Raw genomic sequence first — 12,415 nt, 5'->3', positions numbered from 1 at the left:
ATGAGCGTACGTGCGCTGAGCCTCGTGCTGCGCGACGACGAAATGTGATCCACCGGATGTGGCGACGAGGGTAAGGGCAAGGGCGACGATGCAGCGAGGAGCCTGGTATTACTGAATGTCGCGGGAGATCGGAGGGAAAGAGAGACCGCTCGAGCGATGGTGAAGAAAACAAAGTGAGACGGTTGATCACGCCGTCGTTGATGGGAATAATAGCTAGAGGATCTCGACGTCGCCGAGCTCCGTTGCATGTCGCCGCCGTCGTCGCAGCACAATCGCATCTCTCGAGCTCGCCTGCTTGCGAACCCTATTCCCGCACACGACGCAGGACTGCACGACGAAGCACCACATCCAGAGACAAGAGAGGCCCACCGCCGGCCCTCGAATCCGTCGTCAAGCACGGCGAGCACGTCGAGGACGCAGGTCGCCGGGGTGGGCTCCCAGTCATCGAAGCGCTTGCTTCAATTAGGGTTTCCCCTCGCTCTGACGATGATGAGAAGCAGAGTAAGACCAACGTTCGATGCTCATGAGAGCTAGACTGAGCCTCGCAATACCATGGCACATGATGAAATTTAGAGCTGCTGCTCTCTCGCTGTGGGCTGGGCTCAGGGCCGAACGACTTACTGGCTCTGCCCGAAGTGGCTGTCGGGCGGGCAAGGCCTGGTCGACGTTGAGCAAGCCAAAGCGGCATCGTCGAGCGTCAAAGGGCCGAGCGGGGCGGCGGCGGCGGCGGAGGAGTAGTCCGTCCGTCGTGGGGAGGACGAGGAGCCAGTCGATGCCGTCACGCTTCGTCTTGCTCCATCTTCCTACCTCACCTTCTCGCCACTATTGTCTCCACTTCATTACACCTCTCGCCTTTCGCCAGCGCTGGAATCAGAGCTTGCTGTGGAATCAAGGGACAGTCAAGCCCTTGATCGAGATCGAGGGCATAGTTGGACGGCTTCTCCCTCTTGACACTTCTTTGCACGCCCCTAGCCGCTTTCAGCCACAATGGCCTCCCTCGCAGCCGCCTCGCCGCGTCAGCATAACTTCGGCGGCTCTTCCTCGTCTCCAGCATCATCTTCGCTGCCGGCCTCACTGGCTCGACGTGGAACGATCGGCTCCTCGGCCACGACGGTCAGGGAGCAAGAGGATGCGGAAGACGGCGACGGAGAGGATGAGGAGGAAGATGAGGATCACATGTACGAGGCAGAGGAGGCGAGAGAGATGCTCAATGAGGTGACGGTCAAGTCGGGTTATCTCTTGAAGAAGGGGGAGAAGAGAAAGGTGAGCAGGTGCTGAGCCTTTAGTCACCAAATGGCATAGAGCTTACCCTCTCTCTCCCCACACGCAGACGTGGAAGAAGCGCTGGTTCGTGCTTCGCTCTTCGAAGCTCTGCTACTACAAGAATGAGAAGGTGAGACCGGCTCTCAGACATGATCAGTCGGTCATACAGCTCACCTCCTCCCCCATTTGCTCGCCAGGAGTACCAACTTCTCCGATACATTGACATGTCCGAGGTCCACTCCATCTCAGCCATCGAGCTCAAAGGGAAGGAAAACACCTTTGGCATCGTTACCCCTCGTCGCGCATATTACGTCAAAGCATCCTCGTTTCCCGAGATGCAGCAATGGATCAATGCGCTCAACGAAGTCAAGACGCAGATGTCGCAACGTAACACGCTTGCGCATGGCATGGACGAGTTGAGCATGACGACCACCACTTCCCCAGGTGCAGCTGCCGGACCTTCTTCGTCTTCGGCACATGCCCCGTCGCAAGCGGCCGTCGCGAAAGCTGCGTCATCTGCGGCGGCGCAAACGGCTAATGCTCCCGCCGTCAGCATTAACATCCCGGGCAAGGGCAGGTACGCCGGCCCGCCACAGCCACGCAGCACAGGTGGGGGTAGCGGAGGGGATGCGTTTAGCCCGCTAACAGCTACGACGGACAGCGATACTGGTGCAGAGCAGTACGGTCTCAGCTACACAAGCTCGACCGGCGGGCAGTCTCTGGGTAGCAGTCCAAGTCGAGATGGCGGTGCAGCGGCCAATCGGTCTGGGAGCGAAGTGAGCGATCAGGGTGGGCGGGGTAGTCATGTAAGGAGAGCATCGCAGCGTCGTGATGCTAGTGGAAGCGGGGGAGGTAGAAGAGACGCTTCAACCGGCAGTCAGCAGGAAGGCGGGGTGCCGGCGAGCTACAACACGGCGGGCGTGCTGTCATCGTCAGATGAGGAGGAAGAGGAGGATGAGCAGCTCGACCAGGCTATGCCTCTCCCCTCCCTCGGCGGAGCAGCACCGCAGCAACATGCACAACAGCAGCCGCAGCAGCAGCAGCAGCAACAGCAACAGCAACAAGTCGCTCAATCTCAGCAGCCCCAAGCTGTCACCCAGCCTCCCCAGCAATCTGAACTCCTGCGAGACCCCAACCGTATCATCACGCAAGGCTATCTGATGAAACAGTCCAATCGCCGCAAGCACTGGCGTAAGCGCTGGTTCGTCCTGACCGCCAGCCGCCTCATGTATACGCGTAGTCACATGGACGCCAAGGCGCATCGGCAGGTGCCTATCGGGAGTATCCTGGATGCAATCGAATATGGAGGAGCTGCCGGAGGAGGTGCTGCAGGTGGAGGAGGAAAGAGGGACAAGGGAGTGGCCCAAGGAGCGGCCAGCCCGACAAGCGTCTCGAGTCCATTAGGAGGAACGTTCAGTCTCGGTGAAGGGGGACAACAGGGCGCCGACGGCGAGGGCTCAGCCATCCCGTCAGGCTCGGCACTGGCTCATGAGGACGATCCATCACCGGCCCCTGCCCCGCCCGCACGTCGCCAATCTGTGGTAGCCGCAGCAGCTGGTATGGCTTCCAATGTGTCCGCTGGCATGGGCATGGGTACGGGAGGAAGTAGCAATAAGCGGATGGACAACTGCTTCAAGATCATCACGCCTAAGCGCGTGTTTCTGCTTTGTGCCCCGACGGAGGAGGAGGAGATCAAGTGGCTGTCGGCCCTGCAGGCTCTGCTCGCCAGGAGTAGGGGAAGCAGCACCGCGGCAGCTGCGGGAGGTGGCGCCGCAGGAGGATTGGGTGGTGGAGTTGGAGCTGGAGCAGGAACATCAGGCGAAGGAGCAGGGCCAACCACTTCTGGTCTCGTTGGCTCGCCCTCTGTCAGCGCTGCAGAGCACTCGTGAGCCGCAACACACGCGCACATGCACCGATGCAGTGGCGTCAGCTTGTTGCGCACCTTGTTATATAGTCGTCCCTTCGAATGAAAGCATCATAGCAGCATTTCATCTCACCGGCCGTCGCGACGGTGGATTCCACGTGGCTGTGAGACGAGGACGCCAACTCGACTGCAGGCCGGGCGATGCGAGTCGATGCGGTCCGTCCGTCGGTCGTTAACGTCGCACTCCTTCCTACCACCCCATCGCCGACCTCCTTATCCATATTCGCCATGGTGAGAGCACGATTGCAAGACAGCTCCAACTACAATGAGACTGACTGCTACCCGCTCTCTTGCTCCCGTAGTCCGACGGAACTGTCCCACCCGGCGTGGCTAGCGGCGCCGTTGCGAACCGCAACGTTGGAGGTGTGCGGTGAGTAGCGACATTGATGACGAGCAGCACGACGCTGGACGCGATGCCAGATTCGAGACAGGATCAGATGAGTACAGTAGATGGTGCAAGAGGTAGAGATGCATAGCGTCGATACGACGGAGGAATGGCACCTCATGGGCGACCGGCTTAGGAGGGCGACGACCGATTGGTCGCTCTCTCCCTCCTCCTATCATTCTACCATCTTTGCATCCCCAGATCAGCATCGCTCGATCCAGTGCTGACCTTCTTTGCCCTGCCTTCACTCCCAGTCGTCGTGCCCAAACATCAAACAATGCCGTCGAGTCGCGCCCCAACTCAACCCGCGCAGCCGGAGCAGGAGGCAGCAGCAACACTATGCTTAGGATCTACACCGATGACAACAAGGGATTGAGCGTGTGGGTATTTCAACAAAGCCACTTCTTTTCTGCTTTTCTCTGCAGCAGCAGGATGATGAGAAGCGCGCGCGCAAAGAGACTGACATCCCTTATCCCCCTCGATGGCTCGCAGGGACCCGGTAATCGTCCTTGTCCTGGCCGTCTCCTTCGTATTCAGCGTTGTATGCCTGCATGTCATTGGCAAGGTGGCCAGGATCTTCTTCAAGTAGAGATGGAATCAGTTTGGTCGGAGGATACTTGGTCTCAGAGGTGCAGAGGACGATGGGCAAAACTCAACGTTGAGGCTAGATCGACTTCAATGCCATCCTTCTCACTCAATCACCACACTCGACTCGAAATGATGAGGCCATGCGCTCCGCGCGTGTGTGATTGGAGCGATTCAGTGGCGAGGTTACAAGATTACGAGGCGACAGGGTAATGACAGTGAGGGGAATGGAAGCTAGCGAAGACTCCGACCTGCCTTCATGGGGTCACGACTTTGAGTAGGGGCTTACCTTGCCCCCCTGCCACGCTCTCACCTCCTCCTCCGCCGCCTCCTGCTGACCAGCCACCAATCGTAGCCCCCTGCGATACACACCTGCAGCGCATTACCTCTCCCGCCCTCATACCGGCTCTCTCCTTGTAATCGTCTAATCCACCGCTGTCGTCATCGTGGTCTCCGTGTACGCGATCGAGGATCTTGACAATGAAGTGCAAGCCAAGCACCACTTGTACGCTCGCTGCTAGGACCACGGAGCTTGGTGCGACGTGAGGGCGGATGAGCATGAAGGTCATCTGGGCGAGGTTGATGCTGGTCATGCTGGCCATCTGCGCCACGAGGGTGAAGGCAGCGTCGCCTTCAGTAAGTAGGCGAGACGAGGATGGCGGTCACAACGGCTTGAGGGGACTCACGTAGTAAGTGGCCGAGTCGAACAAGACCTTGCAAGTCGGTAGCCATCCAACACCAAGCCCCTTATGACGAGTCTGGAGAAGTTTGTAGCACGACGTGGCACAGATGGCTGTATCAAAGACGGTGGAGTAGAGTCTGGCGCAAGACGAGCAAGTCAGCTCTGTCGACTGGCTCCAACTCTCGTCTTGCGCTCCCCCTCTCTTGTTGCTTGCTCGCTCTCGCTCTCGCACTCACGTAAACCATAAGCTCCTCCTCGACCACCACGTCTCGATCCTGAGCTCCTCAACGCTGGCTGGCTGCGAGAAGGGCTCGCGGCAGAAGCCATCGATGACCTGCGCGTCCCGCAACCCTTGCGCTTCAGCGAGTGCGGCTGCGAGATGGAGAAGACAGCCCACAGAGAGGAAGAGGGCACTTCGGCGGGTCTTCCTGACGAAGGTCAAGCAGGTGAGGGAGAAGTGGCTTCAGCTGGGCCGACTTATCAAGTGAGGCAGAGCATGAGGACTCACCCACAGACGAGGTATGCACGCCAAGCGAAGCTGGCCGTAACGAGGGATGTGTCGACGAACAGGGCGAAGTTGGATGTGTAGAGCGTGACAGCGCATCCTCTTGCGCTAAGCAGATTGCGGCTGAGGACGCCAATGATCTGGCAGAGGACTGCAACAAGGGCAATGTACTGGTCGCGATGGGGAGCAGAGTTGAGTGAGAGCTGGCGAGTAGGATACACACTACTTGAGAGAGCCCCGAACGCACCTTGATCACGAACAGTCCGACCTCGTGTAGCGATACTAGACCATCAGGACGTCGCTTTCGCATCTTGACTCCGCTCGAGAAGTCACCATACTCCTGTTGCTGGTGTCGCTCCTCCGTGTGCTGTTGCTGCCATCGCCTGGCGATGCGTAGTAGCGTACGTACCTCGGCGGGGAAGAGAGCGATGAGTTCCAGCAAGAGATAGACATGAGCGCCATGAGCGGGGAAGAGGTGACGAGCGTATATGCGGGCTGAGGTGAGGGAGGCGTCGTGACTGTTGCTTAGCGGGGTAGCGGCGAGGCTCGGGTCTAGGTTCGAGGACGCTAGATCATTGCTGCTCATGGTGTTTGAGAGTGAGAGGGTGATGTGATGGACGGGCGAGCTGGTCGTGACCCCCCATTCGGGGGACAGCTAGTACACCTTTCAGTGAGGGATAGGGAGGCAAGAAGGTGACGCGGCTACGGTGAGAAACAGCAGCATCAGGTATTCACGAGAGCGTGGGATACACGAATCAGGGCGGCTCGGCACCCTGCCTGGGCTCTGGGCGTGGAGACAGAGCAAAGCTGGCTGCAGGGCACGCACCCGGCCGTGGCAACAGCGATGACTCGAGCAAGAGCAAGTGTATTGGAGGGAGCGATGAATCGACGTAACTCGTGTCTCGGCTGACTGAGGTCTGGATTGGCTCACGTAGTGACTCGGAGATAAGCGCGTGACGCGCGATGCCACCGTGCTCGCATCCTTCTCGACCCAGCTACATCTGATGAGCCAAAATCTTGGGAGGGAGCTGAGGAGGCTGATAGTCATTGTTGCGAACCCGTCCTTCTGTGTCGCCCTCGGGAGCGTCGTCACTCTCACGCTCGCACACCAGCGAGGTGAATCCCCTTCCGTCGTCTCGCAGACGTAGCTTGCTGCTCGCAGCCGTCAAGCTCGATGCTGGCATGCCGGACGCCCCGTCATTGCAAGGGCTTATTGGGCTCACCGGGCTCGCTAACTCTCCATTGATCGTGGGCCGCTGGCTCATCTTCCTCTTCCTTTCTGCCTGCGACTGTGACCGAGCTCCTGAGCTCATGGGCGGAGGCACAGCCGGCGCTACAGCTGACCATCGACCGTGCACCATATCCTGTTCGCGGGTCAAGAATCGCAACGCCAGACAGATCTGTACTGAGATGGCCAGCGTGAGCGTTGTGGGCAGAGAGAGGGAGGGCGAGGCGCCGCTGAGGATCATCAATAGAACTTGCACCAGGTTGATGGAAGTCATGGCTAGCATCTGCGACGGCGTGACGATGAGGCAGCTGCTGGTTAGATCTCAAGTGCATTCGGGGCTGAAGGTGAGGAGCACAATTACGCACGTAGTGGAGACTGTTGTCGAAGAGAAGCTGGCGGTAATACGGAGTCGCTTAGCTTGCTGCTCTCCGAAGTATTTACAATAGACGACGAGGCGCTCACCTTGCTGACGTTGAGCCAGCCGACAGGCCCTTTGGACCTAACAAGTCGTACACATGTCGATACGCAAAGGGAGCTGTCGACAAAGATGGAGTAGATGCTGGCGGCAGGAGGGACATCGCGATGATCAGCCAACAAGACCTGGAAGGCACTGCGCATAGCCGCAGCTCACATGAACCAGAAGCCGATGTTGTGTCTGTGAAGCGCGAAAGATCAACCATGAGCCGTGAGAGCCTGAACAAAGCTAATGTGATACTGACTGGACCAGCTTAGGTGTGATCAAGCTGTGCTGATGACCTTCCAGAGGCGGCACACAGAAGCCAAGGACGGACCATGTCGCCTGTGCAAGGTGGGGGTGGCCGATCGTCAGACGGAGCGCAAGCACGAATCAGAGTCGTTGTTCTAAGCGCCTTATCAATCGAGATGCTGCCCAGGATTGCGACAGCCAGATGGACAAAACAAAGAACCGCAGTCGCTTGAAGGCATCTGATGTTTCGTCTGCATGGCGTCATCAGGCGGGAGAATGAGCGCGGTCATTAGAAGCCGTACTGCAGGGAAGGTCATGGCAGAAGCCTCTCACCCGAAGACGATGTATGCCCGCAAAGCGATGGCCAGGGTGACAATAGTTGATGCGAGGAAGTAGGCCAAAGCCGACACCCACGCGCTAGCAGCGCAGCCTCGATCAGTCAGGATGCCTTTAGAGAGAGTGTTGACCACATCGGCAACGAAAGCGGTAATCGCCTGCCGTGAACAGACAGGCTCATAAGCGGACCAGATGCAAGTCACTGGATGGACGAGCTCGTACGACCCACCAGGTATTTGAGCGCGAAGAATAGGCCCTCAGAGACGTTGGCCTTACCGCCGCGCTGGAACAGGCGGTGGACGATGCGAATCTCGGCAGGACAAGATGCGAGGATTTCCTGCGAGGAGAGGACGAGCAGTTATTTTCATTGCTCATTCCGAGCGGAAGTCATTACCCTCTCACTAGACCCAGGATGGCCTGTCTTGCGAACATGGGCCAGCTCTGCAACGTGGTAGAAAGAGAATCGGCGTAGCTAATGCTGAGCTGGGCCCAGGCCGGGTCGCTGCTGTTGACAGGTGCTGCGTACGACATCACGGGCTGACGAGTGGTGTCATTGAAGTCAAGAGGCGTGTGTAAGACGATTTCTCAAATGAGCCTGAGAAGGCCCACATCGCCCACGTCGAGCGCACCCACCTTGCCCTAGTCCCGTGGGTGCAACCATTGCGCCCACGATGGTCGGTGCCTTGCAAAAGCAAGCGGCGGGATGGTGGGCCCGAGCATCGATCGGCATTCCACCTCGATGATCTTCCTCTCCACTAATTCCCCCGCTGTGCTCATCGTTCCTTGCCGCGGCGGCGGCGGCGTTGCATTGATGGTAGCACCGGGTATCGCCTCTCGCCCGGCACCACGTGGCTCTGATTGAGTGGACGCGCGTCGATGAGCCGACTCGAGGTGGAGCGCTCGAGTGAGCTTGTGCGGAGTCCTTCGCAATTACCACTCCTCCTCCTCTCATTGAGACCCACACCATCTGACCACGATCGCACCCCTGCGAGTGGTGATTCCTAGCATTCTCATCCTTCTCCCTTTGCGCTGCCAGTCGTAATGGTAGCGAGCACATCGGCCGCCGGCCTCCTCTCGCTCCTCGATGAGCCAGAGGCAGAGATCCAGGCGTACGCTATCGCTGAGCTCGACAAGAGCGTCCATCAGTTCTGGGCTGAGATTGCGGATAACATCGACAGAATGTGAGTACGAGGGAGAGGATGATGCTGAACGATGCAGGGCAGTGTAGCTGACTGAGCATCTCTTGCCCCCCGCCTGCCAGCGAGATCTTGTCAGAAGCCTCTTCCCCTCTCGACTCTGCAACCCGCAACCTCGCCTCCCTCCTAGCATCGAAAGTCTACTTTCACCTCGGCGAGTTTGACGATGCTCTCACTTTCGCCCTTGGTGCAGACGAGGCCTTCAACGTCGATGCGGGCGACGAGTACACCGAGAGCATCGTCTCCAAGGCTATCGAGTCGTACATCGAGCAGAACTCGGCCACAGACGGCCCACAGCCAGACGCTAGACTCGTCAAGATCGTCAATTCTATGTTCACACGGTGCATCAATGCTGGCGAGTACAAACCCGCCATCGGCATTGCGCTCGAGACGAGGCGACTCGACACAATCGAGGCAGTCTTTGAGCATACGGGCAGGAAGGACCAAGAGCTCCTCAGCTACACGCTCGAGGCCGTCATGGGAATCGGCGGCGTGGGCTTTGTCTTCCGCCAGCAGGTACTGCGACTTCTCATCAAGCTCTTCCAGTCTCTCCCTCACCCAGACAACTTCTCCATCGCCCAATGCTTCGTCTACCTTGGTGCGCCCACCGAGGTTGCGGACTTGCTCCTGAGCCTCGTCAAGCAAGGCCACGAAGCTGCATCTGCCTCCTCGACGGCCAATAGCGAACGCGATCCTCTCCTCATCGCCTATCAGTGCGCCTTCGACCTCGCAGAGAGCGCCACGCAGGAGTTTCTCGAGACGGTCCGAGTTGATCTTGCGTCCAAGGCCGGTGGTGACAGTAGCGCAGGAGAGATGCAGACCGACGACAATGCCGCATCATCATCGTCGACTGTAGCCGGTTGCGTGTCGCGCATTCGCTCTATTCTCCTCGGCGAAGAGTCAATTCAGCTCTACCTGGACTTCCTCATCCGCTCTAATCACTCCGACCTCACTGTCCTCAAGTCGGTCAAGGAATCCCTCGACGCCCGCAATTCCATCTACCACTCGGCCATGACCTTTTCCAACGCCTTCATGAATGCCGGTACCACCAGCGACCGCTTCCTGCGCGAGAATCTCGACTGGCTGGCGAAGGCGAGCAACTGGAGCAAGTTTACAGCTACAGCTGCGCTAGGTGTCATCAACAAGGGCAACCTCAAGGAGGGTCTGACCATCCTGCGACCTTACCTGCCGCAGGACGGTTTCACCTCGAGCGCCTACTCTGAGGGTGGTTCACTTTTTGCCCTTGGTCTCATCCACGCCAACCACGGCACCGAGGTAATGGACCTCCTGACCAACCAGATTAAGACCAACGAGGGTGAGATTGTCCTGCACGGCGCCGCCCTCGGTATCGGCGCGGCAGGCATGGCGACCGGCAGCCTTGAAGTTTACGAGGAGCTGCGCAATCGATTGTACAGCGACAGCGCCGTTGCAGGCGAGGCGGCAGGCTATGCGATGGGCATGGTGATGCTTGGCACGGCCAACCAGCGTGCTGTGGAGGAGATGCTCCAGTACGCCCACGAGACGCAGCATGAGAAGATCATTCGCGGTCTTGCCATGGGTCTCGCACTCCTATTCTATGGGCTGGAGGATAAGGCCGACACGATGATTGACACGCTTCTGGGCGACAAGGACCCCATCCTGCGCTACGGCGGTGTCTATACCATTGCGTTGGCCTACGCCGGCACGGGAGACAACAAGGCGATCCGCCGCCTGCTTCACATCGCCGTCAGCGACACCAGCGACGATGTGCGTCGCGCAGCCGTCACCAGCTTGGGCTTCCTCCTCTTCCGCAACCCCACGCAGGTGCCACGCATTGTTCAGCTCCTCTCGGAGAGCTACAACCCTCACGTCCGCTACGGATCCACGTTGGCCCTCGGTATCGCCTGTGCCTCCACTGGCCTGGACGAGGCTGTCGACCTCCTCATGCCAATGGCAAAGGACCCGGTCGACTTTGTAAGGCAAGGAGCCTACATTGCCCTGTCTCTTATCATGCTGCAGCAGAATAGCGAGCTCAACCCTCGCGTAACGGAGATCCGTGAGCTCTACAGCAAGGTGCTTGGAGACAAGCACGAGGAGCCGATGGCCAAGTTTGGTGCCGCTCTCTCCTCTGGCCTGATTGATGCAGGAGGACGAAACGTCACCTGCTCCCTTCAGTCGCGCATCGGCGGGAACAACAATATGATGGGCATCGTGGGAATGGCCTTGTTCACGCAATTCTGGTACTGGTTCCCCATGGCACACTTTGCCTCTCTCGCCTTTTCCCCCACCGCCCTCATCGGACTAGACAGGGAGCTGCGCATTCCGGACTTTGAGTTTGTAAGCAATGCGCGACCCAGCCTGTTCCGCTACCCGGAGACGACCAAGAAGGACAAGGAGAAGAAGGTCGAGAAGGTGGAGACGGCCGTTTTGTCTACCACGGCGAGGGCAAGGCAGAGGCAGAAGGCCAAGGAGAGGGAGAAGGCGGTCAAGGAGGGGATGGACGTCGACGATGTCAAGCCTGCCGTAGGCGCTGGCAAGGCCGACGCAGACAGCGAGATGAAAGACGCCAGCACCGATACTCCCGCTTCTGCAGCCAAGAAGCCACGTCGCAAGCCCGCCGAGCCCACCTCGGAGCGTCTGCAGAACTATTCTCGCGTCACACCTGCTCAAAGCAAGTTCGTCGCCTTCCCCTCGGATTCGCGCTACACGCCGGTTCGCGCAGTGCAAGGCATCAGTACGACGAAGACGAACTTCCACGACGATTCGGCCAACCCTGTGGGTGTGAAGGGAGCTCTCGGTTTGCTGGGCAATGCAACGCCTAAGCAAGGGGAGAGCGGAACGGCTACCCCGCTTGGGCAGCAGAAGGATCTCAAAGCTGGGGCACAGGCCAGTGCCGCAACTGCGAAGCCAGCCGCACCGACGGGTGCCACCACAGCTGCTGCGTCCGCTCTGACGCCAGACGAGATCCGCAAGCTTCGCTCTCGCTCCTCTGGCGGGTCAGGGGCAGGCATCCTGTTGCTCGTGGACCGACGCTCCACAGACTCGTTCCGTGGGCTGCGAGTAAGCGGCGGCGATGAAGGAGGCGACGCCGCTGCTGCGGGTGCTGCCAATGGAGCTACTGCTCCCGCGGGCAATGACGAGTTGAGCGAGGCGGACCGTGCGGCCATTGAGGCCGCACTTGCTGGTGACGATGAGAATATTGGAGAGGAAAAGGCGAACATTAACAGTGTGCGTGATCAGCAGGAGCAGGGTAGAAGAGATGGGCCTGGCGGTGGGGCTGCTCCTGGAGGTGGAGGGCCGCCGGCTGCGCATTGATGCGGATCAAGCGTGGAGGAATGTGGTGAAGCATCATTGACGTCGACGAAATACAAGAAAATTGCTTTGATCTGTCGAGTATCGTGTGAGCGTGGGTTGAGAGACGTGTTTGAGCGTCGTTGGAGGGGCGCAAGAGAGAGCGGGAGTGGCCTGAGAGCGGACTGGCTCAGCTTTCTTCCTTTCCTTCCTTCCTTTCCACTCCTCCATCTCACTCATTATCTTCGTAGATCGCTGAGACAGCTCTCGCTCAACGACACATCGACGTCTGCTCCATCTTTCACAAAGGAATGGATCGTGACGCCCCATCTGAG

The 12,415-nt window shown here is 58.8% G+C and overlaps 5 protein-coding genes across 5 annotated transcripts; 3 read left to right on the top strand and 2 right to left on the bottom strand.

Moving 5' to 3' along the window:
• The first annotated feature begins 564 nt into the window (after positions 1-564).
• Positions 565-3,205, top strand: BDZ90DRAFT_232446 (PH-domain-containing protein). The gene is made up of 3 exons (XM_025506256.1): positions 565-1,263; positions 1,331-1,393; positions 1,461-3,205. Exons 1-3 carry the CDS (start codon positions 988-990, stop codon positions 3,150-3,152), a joined length of 2,031 nt encoding a protein of 676 aa, XP_025362079.1. The 5' UTR covers positions 565-987; the 3' UTR covers positions 3,153-3,205.
• Positions 3,206-3,240: 35 nt separating this feature from the next.
• Positions 3,241-4,288, top strand: BDZ90DRAFT_179940 (hypothetical protein). Its single transcript, XM_025503761.1, has 4 exons — positions 3,241-3,418; positions 3,490-3,554; positions 3,827-3,952; positions 4,065-4,288. Exons 1-4 carry the CDS (start codon positions 3,329-3,331, stop codon positions 4,159-4,161), a joined length of 378 nt encoding a protein of 125 aa, XP_025362078.1. The 5' UTR covers positions 3,241-3,328; the 3' UTR covers positions 4,162-4,288.
• An 8-nt stretch (positions 4,289-4,296) lies between these two features.
• On the bottom strand, positions 4,297-6,056 carry BDZ90DRAFT_232444 (hypothetical protein). The gene is made up of 5 exons (XM_025506255.1): positions 5,592-6,056; positions 5,348-5,514; positions 5,076-5,267; positions 4,844-4,976; positions 4,297-4,759 (listed from the first exon to the last, which is right to left on the bottom strand). Exons 1-5 carry the CDS (start codon positions 5,928-5,930, stop codon positions 4,415-4,417), a joined length of 1,176 nt encoding a protein of 391 aa, XP_025362077.1. The 5' UTR covers positions 5,931-6,056; the 3' UTR covers positions 4,297-4,414.
• A 146-nt stretch (positions 6,057-6,202) lies between these two features.
• On the bottom strand, positions 6,203-8,422 carry BDZ90DRAFT_279810 (hypothetical protein). Its single transcript, XM_025509212.1, has 10 exons — positions 8,248-8,422; positions 8,017-8,151; positions 7,844-7,951; positions 7,612-7,772; positions 7,442-7,529; positions 7,292-7,371; positions 7,204-7,227; positions 7,035-7,131; positions 6,938-6,964; positions 6,203-6,855 (listed from the first exon to the last, which is right to left on the bottom strand). The coding sequence occupies exons 2-10, from the start codon at positions 8,143-8,145 to the stop codon at positions 6,340-6,342; spliced, it is 1,230 nt and encodes a 409-aa protein (XP_025362076.1). The 5' UTR covers positions 8,146-8,151; positions 8,248-8,422; the 3' UTR covers positions 6,203-6,339.
• Positions 8,423-8,543: 121 nt separating this feature from the next.
• BDZ90DRAFT_252706 (26S proteasome regulatory complex, non-ATPase subcomplex, Rpn2/Psmd1 subunit) lies at positions 8,544-12,104 on the top strand (the record flags this gene model as incomplete). The annotated part of the gene is made up of 2 exons (XM_025507769.1): positions 8,544-8,795; positions 8,876-12,104. The coding sequence occupies exons 1-2, from the start codon at positions 8,656-8,658 to the stop codon at positions 12,102-12,104; spliced, it is 3,369 nt and encodes a 1,122-aa protein (XP_025362075.1). The 5' UTR covers positions 8,544-8,655.
• Between the last annotated feature and the right edge of the window lie 311 nt (positions 12,105-12,415).

This window comes from Jaminaea rosea, assembly GCF_003144245.1.
Source record: "Jaminaea rosea strain MCA 5214 unplaced genomic scaffold BDZ90scaffold_7, whole genome shotgun sequence".
Lineage (NCBI taxonomy): Eukaryota > Fungi > Basidiomycota > Exobasidiomycetes > Microstromatales > Jaminaea > Jaminaea rosea.
This window is presented reverse-complemented; position numbering and strand designations above follow the sequence as displayed.